Source organism: Meleagris gallopavo, chromosome 11 (assembly GCF_905368555.1).
Source record: "Meleagris gallopavo chromosome 11, MGAL_WU_HG_1.1, whole genome shotgun sequence".
Taxonomy (NCBI): domain Eukaryota; kingdom Metazoa; phylum Chordata; class Aves; order Galliformes; family Phasianidae; genus Meleagris; species Meleagris gallopavo.
Genome location: NC_139414.1, coordinates 9,979,836 through 10,002,511, shown reverse-complemented (window position 1 = coordinate 10,002,511; position 22,676 = coordinate 9,979,836). Strand labels below are relative to the sequence as shown.

Genomic DNA, 22,676 nt, shown 5'->3' with positions numbered 1-22,676 from the left:
ACTTTTGGATGCTGACAACCGTATATGTAATGACTATGCATTTTTAGCAAAAAAAAAAAAAAAAAGGTGTGAGCTATAAATAAAGTTGATTCTGAGTACATTTTTTGTAGAAATAAAGCTTTTTTCATTTCTGAATATATGTTAGTGTGACATCTGTAGGATCCAGAAACATATTGAATACAGTTATCTTCAAACACAGATGTTGCTAGCTTAACAACAGTAACTTCCAACTCCTGTACAGTGATTTTGGTATCACTGAAAACTGTATCACAGTACAAGTATCACTCCCATTTTATTGCCTTTCACATTATCAAGTAACAAAATGGTACGATGTTTTTTGTTTTGTTTTGTTTTGTTTTTTGTATTCCAAAATCTATGCTAACCAATCCATAGTAGGAATCTCTGTTATGCCAAAATTCATTACTATTAAAGTATATATGAAAATATAAATATATTAAATGTATAAGGAGATCAGTGGTCTGCCAAACTGAGCTCACTGAAGCATCATGAGGTTGGTAACAACAACTACATGAAGAATCACAATGAAATATTGACTGTGAAACAAAGAGTTCTATTTGGCATCAAATAAAAGTCTCCCATTTGGCAGACTAGGAATGTTCCAAGTGGCAGAGTATCTTTTCCAGTCACAGTCAGGCACCAAAAAGCACTCAATGAACTGCAATTACATAGTGGATCTGCTGTAAGCCTTCTGTCTCAGTATTTAGCAAGATGTGATGCAGCCCAACATAATTGCAGGCACCTGCTGATACTGTTAAAACACTGAATAGGTGATGCAAAATCCTTTGCAAACTGAAGTTCAGAGAGTTTAGGATATGGACACTGGTCATCCAAGTACAGATCATTCTGAGTATGACTTATGTAGAGCATACATACAGAGGCAAACTGTAGGATCTCACAGTGGAGGCTTGTGAATTCCTTCAAAAGCTGTGTAATTGTTGAGAGTTCTTCATATAAAAAGGTTTCTTACTTGTAGATTGTTCGGCTTATTTAGAATTTGGTAATGACTTCAAGTATTTGATGAGCCCAGCAAAAATATCCACTGCCAGCTCACAAATAAGCAAATGCTTCGAAAGACTGCATCCTACTGCTGTTATCATTTAAGACCCTTCATAATGTTAACAGTAGGCTCTGAATCTGACTGCTGGACATGGATATCCTGGAGGAAAACCTCACAAAATGTATGGAGCCAGTGAGAATCTCAAAATAATGAGCAGAACAGAATGCACCAAAGTCACTGATAGGGCAAGGAACTCATATAGGTTAGAACTTCATCCTTCAGCTCAGATCGCTCCATAGCTGTTCTGATTCCAAAATGGAAATCTGAAGATAATATATGTATTTTATTACCATAATATCACTTCTCTGACAAATGGCCCTAAAAGTCTGGCGTATTTGTACAGAAACAAAAAGAAGTTTTATAGACAGCTTTAAACTTCTCAGTACAGCTGCAGGATAGTGTATTGTTAATAGAATCTATAGATGGAGACAAGGCTCAAAGACATAGACTTGTTAGAGCAGATTCAGATGAGGGCCACAAAGTGACTGGAGCCCCTCTCCTATGAAGAAAGGCTGAGAGAGATGGGGTTAGTTAGCCTAGAAAAGGGAGGGTTCCAAGGAGAACGTACAGTGGCCTTCCAATATTTAAAGTGGACCTGCAGGAAAGATGGGGAAGAACAGTTTAACAGGGACTGTTGTGACAGAAAAGGGGGATAATGGCTTTAAACTTATAGAAGCTAGATTTTAATTAGAAATTAGGATGAAATTATTTACTATGAATGTGGCAGGACACTGGAACAGGCTGTCTAGAGAAGCTGTGGATCCCTCTCCCTGGAGGCACTCAAGAACAGGTTGGATGGGGCTTTGGGCAACCTGGTCTAGTGAAGTTGTCCCTGCCTATGGCATGGGCACCACAACTAAATGATCTTTAAGGCCTTTTCCTACTGAAGTCATTATATGTTCCTATGATTGATTAGAAAATGAAAAAGCTGGTGAAAATGAAAAGCAAACCAGTACTACTACAAAGGCTAGCACTTGGTTTCAGTGATGAGAGTCTCTGGAGCAGACACTACAGATGTACTCCTTTGCACCAGAAATCTCTATTACAAGGCAGTTTTATTATCAAGAGGGTCGGTACACTGACGTTAGTGGGGAGCTGAAGATGTTTCTCTTGCCAGGGAGCACAGCCTTTGGGTATTTTATACCTGTTTTATAGGAGAATAGCAACAACAATACTGCACAGTCCTTCTGATGAAATGTTTTTATAAGGTTAATTCTCTAATTTCTGTCTCACTTGCTCCCCAAATCTAGTCCTTTCATGTTTCTCTCAGCTGGACAAAACTGAAAATAAAGTCATCCTTCATTTTTAGTGTTTAACATACTTCTCGTGTATTATTCTTTCTTTGCTAGGAAAGACCTACTCTTTCCACTCTCCTCTGTTGTCCTGAGGAAGTGATCTATGCCATTTGTACAGGAAGGAAAATGCTGATAAGCAGGGCTCCCTGCATCCCCAGTCCTCCAGGCTACAGAATTCAGAACTGGCACATAGCAGTGTCCCAAGATCTTAGCTTTCCTTTTTAGCAACACTTGGAAAAAACAACTCTGAGTTGTCATCAGGGTGGATAACAAGCAGCGACATCTGAAGCACTCAGAAATAAGATAAATAATTAGAGAAAAGCTGCTGGAATAGCTTCTTTGATACCCTTGTACATACATGCATTCTCTTTCTTACTGCCCCAAATTCAGCAAAGCTCCTAAGCACATGCTTAGCTTTACTATACACATATGTTTATCTTTGTTCATTCATAGGGGCAAACCTTTCCTGATATTTAAGCATGCTATAGAAGCAGAGCCCTAACAAGCAGACAGTGCCAGGGAAATGCTGCCAGCAAGAGTCTGGCACAGCACATTGTGCCATTTAGCCCAAGCAATATCCTGTCCTCTGACACTGAGGGCTGGCCAAGCACCTCACACAAGGTTCACGTTACCTTCTCTGCTTTAGTTCTTTAAAATATTTTTGTTTCAGACCATTGTCTGAAAGATTTTAATAGGAAAAAAGGGCAAAATACATATGTAATAGCTAGAATAGCACTAATTTAGTCATTAAATAGAAAGCAAATTTTCCAATTGTAGCAATTACAGGAACAAAACACCGTCTCTCCTAGTCTGGTAGAAGAAACATAGCTTGGAGTTTGGAACAGTAATCCCATTTACTGAACACTACAAAATACATTCACTAGCTAACTTGGTTTAAAAGAAAGTATAGTTTTTTGTTTTTTTTTCTGCATTAGACAGACTCAAAGATCTGACAGAAGTCAAATACACTATGTAGAATACTTCTGTTCTCAGCAATACAGCTCATTTCTTCGAACTGTAAGTATTCCACTCCAACATAAATGTGCTGTATCTTTATTTTAAAATGGAGATGTACTTTGGATAACAAAAAATAATTGGGCATAACCAATTGCAATGAAGTACAAGGAATTCAGGGTATCTGAGAATGGAAAACCCGCTCAAATGCAATATGGAAATGGTATTATTAAGATCACATCAAATCATGGCCAATTTCATCGTTCAGCATACACCTGAGAAGGAGTATACAGCCAGCACACGTGAGGACTTTCTTCTCCTGACATGATCAGTAATGCAGAGGATATAGTGAATATATATTCTGAATGTGAAAGAGTGTAGACTTCCATTACATTAAGCTGTGATGAATATTCCCATATGTAGACATTAGGCTGAACACTTTACACGGTAAATGAGTTTGAACACTAACTGTTTATAAATAACTCTATCTCCAGCTGTTACCAACAATACATTTTAAAAGTCTCCCTTACTAAAGGAAAAATGGTGAAAAACAATCTCATAGAGTTGACAAGACTTGCTGACTTTGACTTTGCTGGCACACAAATTTACACAAGACAAGTGAACTAGTGGACTTACAAATATTACCATGTAATCACTGCTTACACTTCAGAAAGCCACAGTGACTTTTTCCAAGCAGACCGATTGAAGACCCTCAGTGAATCTGTCCATTTGCCCTTTACACTGGTGGCACAGGGTGCAAGGCCTCTTTGGAAAGTACTGGATGCTCACCAAACACAGTTCAATGCTTTTAAATAACCCAAAGGAATGTTATTAGTTAGTCAAATGCAATATATGGTTAGGAAATATTTATGATTTTCAGGTACTAAAAGTGTCATGATTTCAGGCTTTGGTGTCAGGGCAGAGCTGCCAGCTATGCCATAGACATGAGTGAATTCCAGTTAATATGCAACATTAAGCACTCTTTGTTTTAAAAGCCATTTTGGAAACTCAGTATCTCATGAATGAAACAACCCACACAAATAGGCCAGCAAATGAAGTTTCCAGGGGGACATCTTCTCATGTATAGCGTAACATATTAGCAGTAAAGCGGATTCCCTTCTGGAAAGTTTCATCAACTAAATTCACAGACAACCACCAAATTCAATTCTCTTCCCTTTTGCACACTGCCTGGAAGGAACGAACAGGCAGGAAAATAATTCTGACTGGTAAAAAGCACACTCATTCCCTAATCACACTGTTCCAGTACTGGCACAGAGGATGCAAAAGGAATACAAAGTGGAACAGCACATCTCCTCTACACTGCACTGGTCCACATATGGCAGTACCCCCAGTGATCCCACAGGGGTTGCCCCCCTGCACAGTGCAAAGCAGCCTGAGAGCCAGGCAATTACAGCCCTGTCTGCTTTCAGAGATGAGTGAACTCCAAATAGCAACATCCACACCTGCTGTTCAGAACAAAGTTTTGCAACATCAGTCTGTGTGAGCAGTAGACCTTTGGGGCACACTGAGGTCAACCAGCAGGAGTTTTCTAACCAGGGTTAATATTATCCAGTTTTAAGAAAACAAACCTAAATTTTCAAAGTCAGCTGCTGGCACTGTGAAATCTCAGTGCTTGATTGAATCTTTGTATTTCACAATGCTGAAATTTAAAAGAGAAGAAAGATATGATACACATACAGTGCAAAAGGTCAGCTAATCCAGACTTCCTTTATCTGCTCCAGTCAACGCACAGACCCAAACAAGAGCACGGTGGTGTGTGTAAAAATGAAGTGAAGTGCAGTGTAGCACAGCGCCTATTTTAAATAGAACATGCTGCAGTGACTTTTGGAAGCCGGCCGGCACGGTGGTGGATGTAGCAGGACAGAGGCTCGGCAGCAGAGCCGCCAGGAGGAGCGCGCAGACCGCTCCCGGGGTGCAGGGATGCCCTCCAGCCAGGCCAGCAGGAGGGAAACTCTAGGGCTCCAGCAAGGACGCATTTTTTCCATGGCAGCTAGCTGCTGCATTTCTCATTTTCAGTGCGCAAGGAGAGCAGAGGAGTACTCACCAGGCACCTCCGCCCACGGCCCTGCTTTCCTTGGACAATGCACGGCTGGAAAAAGCACTGCCCTCCAGGGCTGCCCTCCACTGGGCACCAGCCCCACCTGCTAAACTCAGCTGCCCCGGGGCACTTTGGTAGGGATACCCTGTCCCTATAGTGCTTTCAGGGAGAAGTTGGCACAGATAGCCCGACGATTTGGCAAAAATAATGCCTTAGAGGCAGCTGCTTGCTGATATAATCCCATATGAAAAGAAAAACTGTTTTGGAGGGGATGACGCTGCCCTCTTAGGCATTCCTGGAACCTACACTGAGAGTGAGTCAGTCAGAGCAGGACTGTGTGTCTTGCTATGTTTACTTTGTATTTAAGTGCATTTACTAAAATAAGGTTATTTCTTCTCTTTCCTTTACCAGGTATATACAGCAGCAGATACAGATTAATATACCTATTAAATTTACGTATCTGTTGAACATTCACATGTGATAAACAAGGAAAGAAATGTGCAGTAGGGCAAAAAGAAACATTCTGAGAGTATTCCCCTGTGCAGGATTTCAGCCTCTGGGACACAGAAGGCTGAGAGGTCGGGCATTTGAAAGTCATTGGTTCAGAAATGGCTCCTTCCTGGCCCAGAGCTTGAATCCTCGGTGAGGATTTCTCAGGACAGATTTAGGGTAAGTGGGAGCAGCTCCAGCAGACCAGGAGCTAGCCGTGAGGCTCTCACCTTGTGGGCTGGCCCTGCTGGCTGATCTGATGGCACAGCCACACTGCTGCAGCTCACCCATCTCCCTCTGGATGAGAACAGCTTTTTGTTCTGTCACTCCATTTTCAGACTGGTCCACGTGAATGCAGCCTAATACATCTCCAGCTAATGCCAAACTATGCACATATATTCCTTGCTACAGCTCTCAGTGGATCCATATCAACACCTAAAACATTATAAAGTACCTTCTGAAACACTGTTCTTCTCTTTTTGGCTCTAACCTTGAAATGTCAGTGGAAGTATTACAACGGTGCAATCATTCAATCTCTGCTTTGTCATTAAATAGCCTTTTTGACTCTTCTTTCAACTGCATAATATACACATTGCCCCCAGCTTATAATTTCACCCTTGAGCTGCTGCTCTGGCTGTGCTGTATAAAAAGCAGAGTGGACACTCGGCCCTCACGGTCAGTAATAAATATAGAGGTCAGCTCTTGGCTTGCCAGGACCTCTGGGCTGCTCTGGGGAACCCTGGTTCACTTCGGACACTTCACTCCCAACATGCATCCCAAGGTCAAAGGGCACCTCTGAGACAGCTGCACTTTCCTGTTCACACCTCTTCCTTGAAACAACACTCTTCTGGGCACAGGCACAAGCCAGAGCCACCTGGAGGCAATCAGATAATCTCCACAGCCCCTGATGAAGGCAGGGTATGAGGGACCCTCATCCTCTTCTTTCACATTTAACACCAGTGTATGGGAAAGTGTTCAACAGAACGAGCTCCTGTGCAGGTTGCCCAATGACCCCTACATCTTGTGCTGACACGAGGTGTGCAGTTCAGCAGCCTCACTAGAGTCTCATCAAAACATTTCCAAATTTCTTTACTATGCTATTTTCTTCCATTCAAAAACGTCATCTTCAGCCATTTAACTCTTCACACTTCCTAACCCTATTTCACTAGGTCATCGTCTTCTCTTAACAAATTTGAAGCCAGAATCCACATTTCTTTGATCCTTCAGAACAAGTCTGAGCTCTGACAAGTGCCTGAACATGAGTGGAAGTTATCCAGGACAAACCCAGGTGGAGCAGTTATCAGGACTGCCTGTACCACGTGCAGGGTGTTTCTCTCTGGCTCTGTGTCATGTCAGTTACCTGCCTGAGATTTGCTCACACTGGGTAGCTCCATGTATTGCTGTAACGCAGACAGGATATACAACTGACTTCCTAAGTACCCATGACCTTTCAGAACATCTGGAATGATTCACAAGAGTAGAGCCCTGTTATCATCAGCCTTGCTATCTTAATGCAATTATACTTAATGACAATTTTTTAGAATAGAAATGTTGCATTTTCTTTGCATGGCCTACTTGATTGTCTTCTCATCCTGTCTTGTACCACTTCTATTAGCACCAAACAAGAGCAAATAAATGACCCCACATCCCACCTAGATGGTCAAAATGCAACATGCAGTCATGCCTGTACGTTCAGTTAAATCCTATAATAACATTATAGTCAAAGTATTCTCACATGCCACTGAAAACTGAATATATTTATTTCATCATGCAGTCTGCTTATTCAAGTAAAGCTTTCCTGGATGTTTCAGAAACAGTATTTAAAATAAGTCTACACATAATCTATCTACATATAAAAAGTCATTCTGAGTGAAATTCTAGACTCTGAAGAATTCACTTTAGCAATAGCACAATTTATTGTATTTTCTCATCAGATTTTGTTCCTAGGGTATCAGTCATCTTTTCTTTGTTGACAGTTGTTTTGTATATCTCAACACGACTGATAGATCAGCAAGTTTAATCTGTGAGAATGTGCAGGCCTGGCCATATGTTCTGATAACAATTGTAAGGATTTTCTCTCATCTAAGAGTCGGATAAATGTTCTGGACTACAAGCCCTATCTATTATACTCAATGGCAAACACAACAGGATTCTAATATTAGAACCACCACAGTCTGGCCAGCTATTCCAGCTCTGGATCTGCCACAGGAAGCACTGTGTTAGATTATAGCTAATGCAGTAAACCGTGACTTAATGTCATCAATGGTGCTGCTAGTGACATGGTAAGAACAGAAGAGTTTCACGTGGTGAACAGTTTTCTCATCTATATGCCCTTCAGTGAGTTACAGTGAAATATTTATAATTATTCTTATATGAATTATCAGAGCATGCACTGAACTCTGGATTTTTTTAAGGCCTTTTATAAGTAGAGAGGACAACCATCAGCATGATTGCTGTCTTGAATTTCAGACTTAAAATTGTGTTTTCAAAGATTTTTCTTTAATGATGAAGACGTAATGGACAAAATAGGAATGTGGTAGGAAATATAACTTTCCCAACATTGTCCCTTATCTCAAACAATTTTGTTGGAAATTCCCACATTCCCTTAAATTACTTTCATGCAGAGATAAAATTGCAGGAGTACCAGTAGCTTTGGGACTAGCTGTTAATAAAACAAACTAAAGATTTAAGAGAAGCTGCTGTTCAGCTTTCCTTACTCTGGTTAATATTCCAGACTTATTTCTCTAGTCCAACTGGCATTACAGTGCAGTGTTCTTAGTAGTGCCCATTTGAATAGTTATTTCAAGTCTATGTAGAGTTTGAGTGACAACACATATACAGGAGGGAAAAGAGTTTTTGCAGAGGTGTCAGGCATCATGGCTCTCTGAGTTACATGCAAAATTAAACTACAACATAGTCAGGGTAGATGTATACTATTGACCCTCCTTTTCTTCTCTGTAACACAGGGTTAACTGTGCTCCTTTGCCTCAAGCAATTTACTAATGTAATGGAGAGGCACTGGAACACATCTGAAAGACACCCCTTGGAGTCCTCACACTGAATTTCAGTAGGAACATAGTGCTGGAAAAATGTGTTATCATATGTTTTATGATCACCTCAATTGCTTCAGACCCTGACAGGTAAGTGACCTCTTACAGGGGAAAAGGGCCTGAGTTGCTGGCCTGCCCCACACAGGAAAGCTGCCAGCTCTAATTTGCCCTAATTTTAAATTTCCTTCCTATGACTTTACTAATACCTTTTTATTACTTGTAATAATAAAGGTTTTGTTCATCCTTAGTTCAGAATCCAGGTATACTCTCCCAGTTGAAATGTTTCATTGGTCTAAATCTTAATAAAGATTCTGCACTGATTTGTACTTGCTCAGCTGCTCTATCAGCTATACATAACAAATCCAACACAGTTCTTGCTGCTCAGTCATTCTCCTTCCATCTGTCAGAGTATATATAATATTTAACTCCTTAACTTTTGAGTGTTCATCACAGAATCTCTTGGAGGATTCTGTATCTTGCTGGCACCTGCTTGTTGGTTCATAGTTTTTACATAAGATGTATAGATAAATAAATCATCTGCCCCTTCCATTTCTAGTTTCAAGACAGACTTCTCTGATTTTACAGTGGCTTTTCTTCAAAAGTTTTGTTGAAAATCTTTCATCCAAGGTTTTCACCTTACCTGAAAGTACAGCCTTTAAAGTTAAAGCTTGTGTATTTTTCTGCAGTCAGTAACTTCTTTCCAGATTGTCAGATGATACTGTGTTTTAATTTCACAGTTCCCCAAAAGACCTTCCATACTCTGTGAAGATTTTTGTTTTGTGAAAGGCATTATACTGACAAAACAAATGACTAACAAAAGGGATATGACTCTAAGGATACTGTAATATGACTTATTACACTGTTTACAACTGAACTTCAGAAACAATTTTCAGACAGTTCTGGCTTCAGTGACTAAAGCTTTAAGCCTCTTAGTTTTTTACTCTTTCCTTAAAGCCAGGTGCTGTGAATTTCTATGTCCTGGTGCTATTTTTTGTCAGCCTGGCCCAAAGTCAGATATAAACAGTGAATTCATTTGCATGGAAGCCCCAGGAAACTCGATTCTCTTTCAAGTTCTTCATTTTGATATCTTACGTAGCTTCAGTCAGTCACGAAGAGCTCACTGGGTTAACAGCAGTTCTCTTTTCCCCAGGTAAATTCATAGAGCCAACTGTCACTTTCTAGAGGCCTCCAGATGTTTTTGGCAATGATCCACTTGTGAATTTGGGAAATGGTGGAAAGAGGGAAACCATAAGGGAAGCTTGTGCCATACTCCCCACTGCCTGCATCCAGTGTCTGATTGTACAGAACCAGCACACACAGACCAACTGAAAAGGAACAGAGACCTGGGGGAGATTAAAGGCAGGGTGATGAACAAGGTTCTAGCACCAAACTCTCTGGGCTTTGCGCAGAGGAACTCAGAGGTGTTCATCCTTTGAAGCAAAATCCCTCCCACTCCAGCCTGATCTGGTGAGGGGCAGCCAGCCCACGGCATGGTGTTGGGACTGGATGAACTTTAAGGTCTCTTCCAAACTAAGTCATTCTATGATTCTGTGATCTCTCCGTTCTGAACAAAACACCACTATTTGCTATAAGCAGCGAGGAGCTCCCAGCACTACTCTTATCATATATTGACTGCTGTTGTATATTTGTCATCAGAATAATTTTGGCTCTCTTTGTGTCAGTGCTAGTCACATTCATATATATGCTAAATGATCTGTCCAGTGTTTAACTGTAGCAAAATATGCATATCGGGAAAATAACAACAATGCACAGGATTTGTCTTCATCTTTTGTGAGTTCTCTAATGCTCACTCATACAGACTATAAGAAAATGTTAGAAAAGTGTGTCACTAATCACAAATTGAGATAAAGTGAAAGCAGCTCTCCTCAGCCTGTAGGTTTCTTGAAGTCTGAGCCTTCTTGTTAGTCCTGAATAAGGATTTGTCTGCCTGAAATGTTGCCTGTCATTTCTGTTGCTCCAATGAAAACTCATCTGTACCTAAGAATCTTGTCTCACTTGATGCCTTCAGCAATTACACTGCAAAAACATTACTGCTAGAGCTCTGTACAACCTTGACTATTCAACTGGCAGGCAGGTCTCAAGAGTTCTCTATTCCTGTCAGTTGCAAACCATTATAGAGCAGCATTCTTCAAGAGACAGATCTGCTTGTGGGACACATAAATACTGTTTTTCCGTCCATTGATGTCAATAGGAGCAAGGATAGAGCTATGATATTATGAGATGCTAAGAACTTAAAATATGCTCTGAATGATTTCTATTTTAAGAGCTGTTTTGCTTTGGAGGATGAAAGGTCTGTTCACTTAATATAAGGAACAAGGCCTGTCTCTGAGATGTGGAAGAACATCTATTCATCCAAAAGCTTAGCTATTTCAGGAATAATCCGTAAATTATTTTAAGAGTTTGTTTAAACTGTTGTTAACTCTACTTGGCAGACTTCTGGCAAATACATTATTGTTTCTTTAGCTTTCCTTATTCCTGCAAGGAGATTTTGAGGGGCAGGACTTGTTACTTCTTCTGTTGACACTGTTCTACTTTGTACAAATAATTACACATTCACTGGAACTAGAACTAACGCCCCCACCCTTCCCAGGAGAGTTACTGAACCACCAAACTAGAGCATTGTGTTTTTCTATCACCAGTTAGCTCCATGAATATTTAAGTACATTTTACAAAGTGGGACTGTTCCAGTAGAAGGGGCTGATGGTGAGTTCACTGCTGCGAGGCAGAAATCTAACCTGAATTTTGAGAGGAGGGAAATGGAGAGAAGGGTAAGGGAAAGGAGGGGAGAGGAGCCCAGTCCCAAGCATCCAGTCCCTCAGGTAGTTTCCCAGCCACGCAGTTCAGAGATATTCAAGGTAAAGCTATACCCAACATCTTTTGTAGTTGTTCCACTTTCATAAGATGCTTTAACATCCCATTAAGTCTCTTCATCTCATTAGCATCACCCTGTGCTTTGTTAATAACTCTTTATTGCAATAACTCAGTAAACTGTAATCTAGCTGATAGCCAGCCTAACATTGCTCACATTGTTAAGGTTTGAGTTCTACAAGCTGGATATGAAAAGTTCTGAAAAGAGGCTTTTTTTTTTTATCTCAGAATCAAGTGGTTTTTCTACAAAATCTAACAATTCGTTTTTTAATAAAAAAATACAAATTTTCTGTATTCAGCTGTTTTGTACTCCCAAGTTTCTCACAACTTTCATTCACATTTTGATGGTGTTTAGACTGACTTAATCTCTTTTCGGGATATGTGCAACTTTAATATTGCCCATGGTTTAATAAGCAGGTTAATATTTTGGGGGTAGCTAAAACACAATACTAAAGTAAAACAAACAATCTGAGATCAGGAGTGGAATGGAATGCTAAACTGTCTGAATTTGAATGATAGGTTTAACTCCTGGTTCTCATATCAATATAAAGTATCTTAGGAATTCTGAAATGGAGTCACACTGTCTAAATAAATTCTGAACACAATTAGAATAATAGAATCATACAATCATCTGAGTTGGAAAGAACCCCTAAAGGTCATCCAGTCCAACTCCCCTGCAATGAATGGGGACACCTCAGTCAAGTTGCTCAGAGCTCAGTCCATCCTGACCTTGAATGTCTCCAAGGATTAGGAATTAGAGTGCAGCATGATCAAAAGTCCTTTCCAAATAACTCTGTATCCTTATTAGACTTCTGATTATTTTGGATAGCTATAAACTTTTGGTTTAAGTCTTGCCCTAGAGCCTGACTGGGAGTGCATGGAGGATTCTTCCTCTGCAATACAGAGAATGTAGAAATGATATTACAGCTATGAATTCAAAAATTAACAATCCAGGGCAGGTCAGATACAAAGCAGTGCCTTGGAAGATACATCAAGCTTAGAATCCACTTATTTTAGTTAGATGTATTTGGATTTCATTTATATTTAAATAAGATAATAGAATAACGGTATTTAAGAAGAGACATTGGAGTTAATAATATCTGAAAATGATTTTTAAATGTTTGAAAACATCAGTGGAAATCTGAATAAAGAGATGTACTGGATAGATAGCATAAGAACCATGATCTATTGCTTGCACTTATAACTTTTATATAAAAGTTTTTATATAAAACTATTCCTTTCATTCTTTCCCAAAAGTCTATATACCTAATATCACATGCTTGCATCCATACCTATTTACAGACTAGAATTCACAGCAAAGAATTCCTTAGTATTTGACTTTGTGCAGAATAATTATTATCTGTGCACTGCAGTACGTCTGGAAATATAAGGGAATGCTGGTTCAGCATACCTCAGGCAAAGTTCTACACCTCTTAAAGAACAATAGCATACATAAAACAGGAGCACAAGCACCTGATTAGTCTTTCATATGCACTGAAAGGCAGGGATAACTTTCTGAAGTGGAAGGAGCTGCAGTGGTATTGCTCTCGCACTGTAGAGAAGGTAACAATAGAAACTTACTACTTACCAATCCTTGTAAAGTTATTTGATTTCTTATTCAAAGATGCTTGTGCATCTGTCCAAAAACATACATGGTAGAGGCAGGCATTCCTGATTCCTTTCCTGCAAAAAATTATGAAGAAACTTGACTATAATCTCAAGAATGAGCCCAAAGACACTTGGCTCAGAATACAGAGCGGCTTTTCTCCTCTCTAAGTACACTTTCAGCAAGTGAGTTGAAGCATTTAAACATAAGAAGTCTTTCAAAACAGTTGCCTATATCCAACTATTCACCTTCAAACTACTGTAATTATAGTTTTGGAGCAATGAAATTAAATTATGTTCGCACAAAGCCGTAACAGACTTAGCCTGGATGGGTACGGGAATCTCCTTTAGAGTCTGAGCTCCTGAAAAGATTAGAACAAGTAACTCACAGAATACAGAAAGTTTACACTGCCCCTGGATATTGGCCCTGCACCTTTGATTACACTCTTGCTGAGTTAGAACCTCACAGAGGTTTCATGCTATTGTTCCTATATACGCTAAGAGCACCGAGGCATTTTAGATCAAACGTATATCCAACTTCAGCCTGTACTGCTTTTTCAGTTATGTTACTTTCGTGAGTATTTTCTAAACCAAACTGATACTTTCAGGAACTCTCTGGACTTGACTTCTGAAATTTCCATACAGATGCCATTTTATAACCTCTGGCCTTATACTTGAGCATTTTAACAACCTGTCGTATTCTGCCCTTAGCAAGAAGCACTGATTTTGAGCTCAAATGTGTTGCTCTATAATACCATGCTGAAACTGATACCGACAATGATATTTCTTTATATAATAAGCAACAATGATTCTGTGAAAATCATTACACAGCAACATAATAGAATCCAGATGTGTTTAAAAAACATAATATTAGGCTAATCTCCAAATTCTGGCCCAGAACGCCTGTATGCATTTCCCATGGTGGTAATTCAGAGTTTAGAAGTAAATATACCATTGTAACACACATGGCAGTCAGCTGAGTTCCAGCCGTTGTTCCCAGTGAAAAACCTTGGCCCCGGTTTTGCATTCTTTGATCCCTGTACTCTGAGGGGAAGGAGTAATTGCAGCTCCCCTGCTCAGAACTGCCCAGCCCTGGTACAATTTACAGCCGTGCAGGACCAGTCCTAATTTGTATCAGTGGTGCAACACCACACTTCTTGCCAAAGATGCTACACTCCAAATTGTTAATAAGGACAGCCAGGGACAAAGCATAAACAAGAAGAGGAATGCAGCTTGATTTTTTGTATCATCTCATACAGCACCTGGCAGAGAATGGCTGTATCAAGATGTCTACTCCCAAATATTTCTTCAGCTCTCCTGCTCTAACCTGTCAGCTGAGGGAAGGATATTTCCCTGTTCCTGATTTTTGTCTTTCAGGAAGGAAGTCCTTCAGACACAGATTTTCCTATCTTATAGTTCGTATGTAGCTGTTGAGACACTCAGCTAAGCTAGGGCCTACTATTCCAGTCAAGAAAACAAATGCAGGAATAATCATTATGTCCGATGGTTATTTCCTTGTATTCTTCCACATCTCTTTGCACAGACTGCTGGATCATTTGCATATTTGTAAAGGGGTCATCTCTCTTCATTCCCTTCCCTTGCAGTTCGTGGTATTATGAATAAATGAGTGATTATTCTTCTGAGTACAAGTAGGAAAACAGCATTAAATCTGGCTGAACTAAAATTGTTTACAACATTTTTATTCCTAAGAACAGTTTATAGTGAATAAATTAGATCAATCTATTTTCCTTTATAAATATAGGCTTATAATGAAGAGTAGTGGAGGGAAATTCAGGGAAAGCAATGAGTGTGTTGGCATGAAGTAGTTTCTTACAGGTTCTGATTTCCAAGCTGCATTGCCAATAACAGTAAACTAATTATAATATGTGAAACTGCATTGTGACATTCAGGCTCCAGGTATCAACTGTACAATAGCACTACTGGCAGCAGAACATTTTTGATGTTCTTTGCATATCTTCATTTTTCAGCAAAATTATTCAGAGGACATGAAAAAAGGGAATTGAAGTTGGGTGCCTTAATACAAACCTACTTACTTGCAGAGGGTGTAGAACCTTCTCTTCTTTGAACACAAGAGTATTAAGCATATACAAGATATAGGCAGTTTCTTGGCTCATGGTTCCAGTTTTTTGTTGTTTTTTTTTTTGACAGCATTTTTCCTAAAAGAGCAGTCTAAACTTGAAAGGAATGCCTCAGGAGCACCGTTGATGTCTCCTTCAACTTCTGTTACTCTGCCTCTGCACATGCAGTTCCTGGCAAGGGCTCTTGCTGCAGTCACAACAACTGGGAGGATTCAGACGCACCCGACCTTAGAGCCTCCATTGCCTCGCACCCAATTGGAGGGAAAATAGCTGTGATTACCAGTTCATTAGCACCACCCGGTGTGCCACATCACATAGCAAAACTCCAGGCAGAGCTGAGCTGAAAAGTTGCTGGTGGTGGTGACAGTGGTTTGGAAGACAGAGGATACTGATATGCTGTATATTGTTCAAAGCAGCATTGTAGGCCAATGTAATAAATTAGGAGGCATTAATTTCAGAGAAGCCCATGTATATTCAAGAACAGAAAGTCTAATTTGACTATTTTAGTGACAACATCTTCTGACTCCTCTCATATTTTCTTCCCTGAGCATTAATAATGATCCCGTGTTTTTTTCCTATCTCCAGCCAAGCGAAGCAAAGAGAACCTGCTCTGGAATCTTTTTTCATAATGTTAACTACTTAAATACTTGCTGATTTTGACTGCATCGAGGCTGGGGTAATGGCCAACTGGGCAGCCAATCTATCTTTGCGTTTAGCACTTCCTAGATAAGAAGAGCACATACTGACACTTGATGATGCCCTGCCCCATGCTGGGGCTTGGAACTGTCTTCAGTGACTGAGGTGCCTTGCTCTTCTTTGCCTGCTGCTACAGGACTCACCCGTGGGACTGCCTGTCACAGTTACCTGCAGGCATTTCAGGAGTTCTGCCTTTTTACTTCTATGGCCTTTCACTCCATCATCTATACTCCTCTTCCTTTTGTGTATGAAATATTTTCCTTAGACAAGCATCTTTAAAATGCACTGTTAGATAGCTCTAGATTGAAAACTTTCTAAGAGAACCCATTTATCTGATCAGTACGTTAGCAATTTCTCCACCTGTGTGTGTGTTCAGGTCATTAAAGGTGCCTGCCCTTGATTAATGGACTTTGGGATAGTCCAGTGGAAACACTGACACAACATCCTGTAAGTTGGTGCTGTAATGGAGTATCTGTGAACACACAAGTCTTACAAGCATCCTCCTTAACAGTAGACACACTGGTTAATACTTAGTAGAGCTCTGGTTACAGAAATATTTGCAATTTAGCAGTGGCAGCCCAATTTATTATGTTTATATTATGACAAAACTAATGATAAATCAGCCCCATTCCCCTTAATCTGTTCTTTTGTTGGCAAAGCCAGAATTGGCCAAACTGACAAATAGGAGAATCAGAAAATAATTTAGAAAAGCCATGCTGAAACAGTAGAGCACATTTATGATTAATACATCACATTTGTTCTCTGTGCTAAATGACAACATGAATCATGAAGTACTGCAACTGTATTAAATGTGTTATTAATTGAAGTAAAGCCATCAAAGAAGAAGAAAAAGTTAACTAAGGGATCCTAGCTCCATTCCTGATTTCTTAAGGTGTGAGAGTACTGTCAATGCTGCATTTGCACTTGTTACCTCAGAATTAACAGAAAGCAGTGAAGGAGATGCCTTTGAGTCATCACAGTCATCTTCTGCAAAGCCAGAAAACACGTCAGTTGATAAACGAGCTGCAAGAGAAGCTTGAAACACAAACACAGAGCAGAGTGGGAATTCCTTCCTAAGGAAGGGTGGGGGCCGAGAGAGTTTTCCAGTGGCAACTCTCATGTCTTGTTTTTTATTTCTATGAAGTAACAGATTCAATTAAACACATAACACGACAAATGCTTTCCTTACAAACCAAAACAACTTTGAAAATCCTAGGAACTGTGTGAGTCAAGAGTCTGCATAGGTGCTAGGGTTATCAAGAAAATAGGGATTTGTTCTCTCTACTGCCTGTACAGTACTGCTCTGAAAAGGGACAACCTGAAATTCGAGGAAATTCCAAAGCTCTTTTGAAAGTGAAAATACCAGGATTTTGGCATGTAAGAGCACATCAAACAAAATAAAGAGCTGTTGCTGATAGCAATTACTATGTAAGATTAAATTCAAATAGTTTCACAGGATCAGATGAACAAGACTTGTGCAGAAACACTGAGAATTATGTCTTATATCTTTTTGTCACAGTGCAAGGGCCCTTACATAGGTTGCTTTCCACAGAGGAAAGCAGATGTGGTTAGAAGTTGGAGCATAAGGGCTCAGAAAGTCATCTTTTCAGTCAGACCAGCAGCCGTTCCTCTTGTGCACAGCCACGTTAGTAACACTTTTGTCCCCACCACAGATTCAGCATTCCAGGCCTCTAGATTTCAGGACTCAGGGACACATATAGCACCCCCTGTCTTCCTCTCCCCCAAAAAAGTTTTCGTTCACTGTTCATTAATGTACTGTTCACAGTACATTAGAAAAGAAACAACATTACAAAAGAAACTTACTTGTTTTGCAATGTTGGCCATCAAAAGTTAGACATCTATTGTGCACATCAATATAAACTCCTTCCTCGTGCAACTCTATGCTTTTTTTGTAACATAACCTATGCATCTTTTATACAAGGTAATACGTACACAAGGCAGCATAGATTATATCTATGATTATATTTAAGATTACATTTAGATTACATTTAAGATTATATGAGAGCCTGTAAATCTTCTGGTTTGAGCTTAAAACTCTTGTATACATTCCTTATGTACAGTCCCTACCTGTGCCTTTCCCCTTGTGCAGTCTTACCCTGCAAACAACACCAAGATGTTGACCCTGCAAATTGCTGACTTCAGAAATGAAGCGTCATCAGTTTATGAAAGAGTTTACTTATTCGGTAGCATGAAACAGCAGGGGACAGCGGGCTTGAAAAAGAAAGGTCATTCCCATTTCTGTATTTCTAATAGAAATTCAGTTAAAATTAATGTCAGTGCTAACATCTTTATTTATAGGTAACTGCTTTACTTTTCTGACCCTTCCATCAGTAGAAACCAGCCAGAATACTGGTCTAGTTCATGGGTGACTTCTCTCCAGCAACATCATTTACATTTGGTAAATACAATTTAATTCAGACTGAGTGCCTTGTCTGCAGTCTGTAATTCGGGGCTTGCTCCTGGGCAGGGCATGCCAAGGAGTGACGCTGCTCCATCCTTGAGACAGCGAAGGTGCCAGCACCCACTGCGCGTCTGCATGCAACTGTGTAGGGCTTTCCCAACAGCCCGTCCCCTGTGTCAGTGTGCTCCTCAGCCATACATTTTCCCTTTCCTGCACAGATCTGCAGGTCTTCTTGGGTGATTAGAAACCTGTTAACATATGAGAAGTTTAACAGTAACTTGAGAATAAATTAAGTGCAGCAAGCACACAGAAAAGGTCCCTGAATACGTAACCTATTGGAGCTCACCCGCACTGGTGGCTCTGCATGGAGTCCCGCTCTGCAGTGGATGGAAAGCCTGCAATACTTGGTATTTTTAAATAGTGGTTCTTCTCTAGACTACAAAAATGTTGACAATCAGAGAAGAGCAGCAGGGAATATTTGTGCCTGTGGCATGAGGATTATACAACTCACTATGGCACACACTGACCTCCATGTATAACAATTTTATGAACATTAAACTACCTTCATAACTAAAATCACTATACCTAGTGGTTCTGGCTGCTAACTAAGAACCTGTCGGTCACAGACTAAGTAATTTTCTGCTTTCTGGCTAACTTATTTCCCATTTCTGCCATTTCAGATCAGCTCAAGTATTACCTCTGTTCTGATCATGTTAAAATACTCCATCCCCACATCTTGGAGATGACAACTTCCGTACCCAGATGTGTCGCACTGCTTCCTCCAGTGCCACAGGCCATGTGGGGCTGCCCCTCCCCAGGGCTGCAGGCTAGGTACTCCCATGCTGCTGCAGAGACAACCGTGCTTGAAACAAACCTGAGCCTCTGCAAAACCCTCACACACCTCAGCCTCTGCTTCTTGTTTTTTTCTATTGCCTCCCTGAATGCAGGAATGCTGTTGCCTCCTCTTACCAACCACTGGTATTGGGATACCCCAACAGAAGCTGCACTTCTGCTACACAAATCCTCTTGGAAATTCAGCACACACACATCCATGCTATCCTACTGCTTTCTTCATCCAGCTCTAAGAAACGAGAGAACAGACATTACATCCACTACCTTGCAGCATTCTTTTTCTGTTTAATTCTCCATGTATTTTGTGTAAGACAGCACTGCTCCAAAGCCGTGGCAGGAAGAGCAGCCTTCTTTGTGTTTTGCAGGAATATGAGCAGTGAGCGCTTAAGAAACAGCGCAGAAATGAATGAACAGGTTTGCATTCTGACTTGCCTCTGACAACTGCAGAGCCTTCCACTGCTCAGTTCCCCCAGTCTTTGCTTCGTGCAAACTTTTGTGCCTTTTCTATGGGAAAAGCACAAGGAGGTGCAGGCTACTCTTAAAACCATCCTTAAAAGGTAAATTTTCACTTATCGGCTTGACACCCTCCGTCACTATCCATCTCTATTAACACTGCTTTCAGAGACTAGGTTTTTAAGGGCAAGTTTTCTGGCGTTCAACGAGACTCCTGAGCTGGTATTCCACTTCTTTCCCAAACATCCTGGTCCCGAGTCCCACAAACACACAACCGCTGAGTTCATCGCTGTGAGCTCTGCCGCAGCCCTTTAATGAGCATCTTTCACAGCCAGGGTGAAAACGCTGCTGAAACGGGTCAGGATTACCAACCGGTAAACAAGAAGGAGCATTTAAAGTCTGCTTTAGAATTCAAACGAAGCAGTGTTTTACAGCACGGCTGCCTGAGCTCCGGACGAAGCGGTTCCCGCACACTCGCTCACACCGCGCTCGCTGCCGCTCGGGCGGAGCAGCGCCGCGCCACCTGAGGGCAGAGCGGGCGGAGCCGGGGGGGCCCGGGCCGGGGCCGCAGTCCCTGGGCACCGAGGTGCGCGCCGGGCAGCGGCCCCGGGGGAGAGCGGAGTCGGCGGCGACCGCGCCCCGCGGAAGGAGGGCGGGCGCGTGGTCCTGCCCGGCACGGCCCCTGCCCTGCCCTGCCCTGCCCCGGGGGCGGAGGGCCGCGGACTGCTTTGCCTCCTCCCCGGTCGCGGCGCACGGGAAGAGCGGGCGGCAGCCGCAGAAGCCCTACCCCAGCCCGGCCCCAGCCGCCGCCGCCGCCCGAGGATGCCGCTCGCCGCCCCGCGGTCGCTGCCGCTGCTGCTGCCGCTGTTGCTGCTGCTGCCGAGGGCGCGCCCCGCCGCCCCGCCGCCCAGGTACCGCCCGGTCCGGGCCGACCCATCCCCTCCCGCCTCGCCCCGCTCGGCCCCGGCTCCGCTGAGCGCCGCGGGCGCGTCGGGCTCCTGCGCGGAACGGCCCCGTGCGAGAACGGCGCCATCGGCGCGCGCGGCTCCGTCCTCCCCACGTGCGCAGCTCAGCCGTGTCCTCGGCGGCAGCGTCGCGGGGTGCCGAGCGCTACCGAACGCGCTGCCGCCTGCTGCGCTGGGACAGCCGCCCGGCCCGGGCTGAGCCTCACGAGCTGCGTGCGGGCAGTTTGCGGCCTCGAGCTGTAGGAAACTGCCTGAGAGTTGCTTTGTTACATGGCTGAGTTCAGGGCGTCGCGGGGTGGAATAGATGAGAATTAGTACTTAATTTTATTATCTAAAGACTTGTTAATAATTATTGATAATTAGAACAGCGATTTTCTACAATGCACCACGACCACGCACAGTAGAACATGAGAAAAGGTACCCGTCAAGGCTGTTGCACTGCACACAGTGTCCTTGCTGACATCAGACAGGCAGTGAAAAGTTCGTCTGAAGTTACTGAGAATTTTAAATATTCCAGCTTTGGTTTAAGATTTCAGACTGTCAGCACCCCTTTCTTATTATACAAACAATAAATGAGGTATAGTTAAAAACGAAGTGCTGTTTTTCCTGTTATCCTCAGGCCTACATTTACATGTGGAGGAGTTGTATCGGGAGAGTCGGGGTTCATTGGGAGTGAAGGATTTCCGGGAGTGTACCCTCCAAACAGCAAATGTACCTGGAAGATCACGGTAAGAACTTCTAATCTCACAAAGCCAGGTAATGAATTGCTGTTAATGCCAGTGGTTCGTAGGGGGCAGGAGATGCGTGCAGTAGTGAGCTCAGGAACTCAGTACAGCTCAGCTATCCAGAGCACTTTAGGAGGCTCTGATATATATGATAAGAGTGGCTAAAAGGTGCAGTAAAGAACAGATCTTGTCTATGGTCAGATCAAAATTTCACTGGCTTCCATAGATATGTCTTAACTGTTTTAAAATCAACCCCATTGAGAGCAAACACGTACAGTTCTCAGCACAGAAATCAGCACTTAGACCAGAATAGTAAAGCAAAGCTTTGAGGCAACATAAAACATCATGAAAAGCAAAACTCATTGGCAAGGAGATGCAGAAGTTTCAAGAAGAAATGAAAATAGCATGAATAGGTTTGCTTGTAGTGTGCTCGTAGTAATGCTGTTCTGCCAGGAAGGACAACTGGACTGTGTCACACAGCAAAGCAAAAAGGAGGTGTTGTTACGTTTACCGATGGCCATGGAAAAGCGTAGATTGTGATTTGATATTTTGATGCCGAGATGAGGCTGTAGGGTAGAGGCACTGTACTCACAGACACCATTAGGCAACAAGGCCTGAACAGTTCAGTGCTGGATGTGTCCTAATTCGCAGACTCAGAAAAAGAGATGTGAACAAACAACTTTCCTTTTCCTCGCATCAGTACAAATGGAGCCTTCCACATTTGCCCACCAAATTCCCCTTCCATCTTTTTATGCACAGCTCGCTAAGAGCTCCTGTGACATTCAGCCCTAGAGTATGGACTCTGCAGAAGAAAAAGCAGTATGTAACAAAGTGATCTTTGTGTTGAAGGGAGCAGTAAAAACGGCCTTAGTTCAAAGCCTGCACTATGGGCCGGTGATGGCAGCCGAACAGGATGTTACAGGGTAATTGTCTCCTGCTACTATAGAGATGCTGACGCAAAGCAGGAGGCATTGATCTGTTTACAGTGTTTGGTTGAAACAGCTCTTGTACCAATGAGTGATGTAATTTTAAACATTGAGTCTGA

At 41.9% G+C, this 22,676-nt stretch overlaps 1 protein-coding gene across 2 annotated transcripts in view; it reads left to right on the top strand.

Moving 5' to 3' along the window:
* Positions 1–22,676, top strand: part of PCOLCE2 (procollagen C-endopeptidase enhancer 2) — a 48,020-nt gene that overhangs the window by 6,143 nt on the left and 19,201 nt on the right. Inside the window, exons 1-2 of one of the 2 annotated variants that reach the window (XM_085233296.1) lie at positions 20,486–20,852; positions 21,526–21,634. In XM_085233296.1, coding sequence (XP_085089422.1) covers positions 20,764–20,852; positions 21,526–21,634 — 198 coding nt within the window. In that variant the 5' untranslated portion in view covers positions 20,486–20,763. Of the gene's footprint in view, positions 1–20,485; positions 20,853–21,525; positions 21,635–22,676 lie in introns of those variants that run through there. The other variant, XM_085233295.1, reaches the window with a different exon arrangement.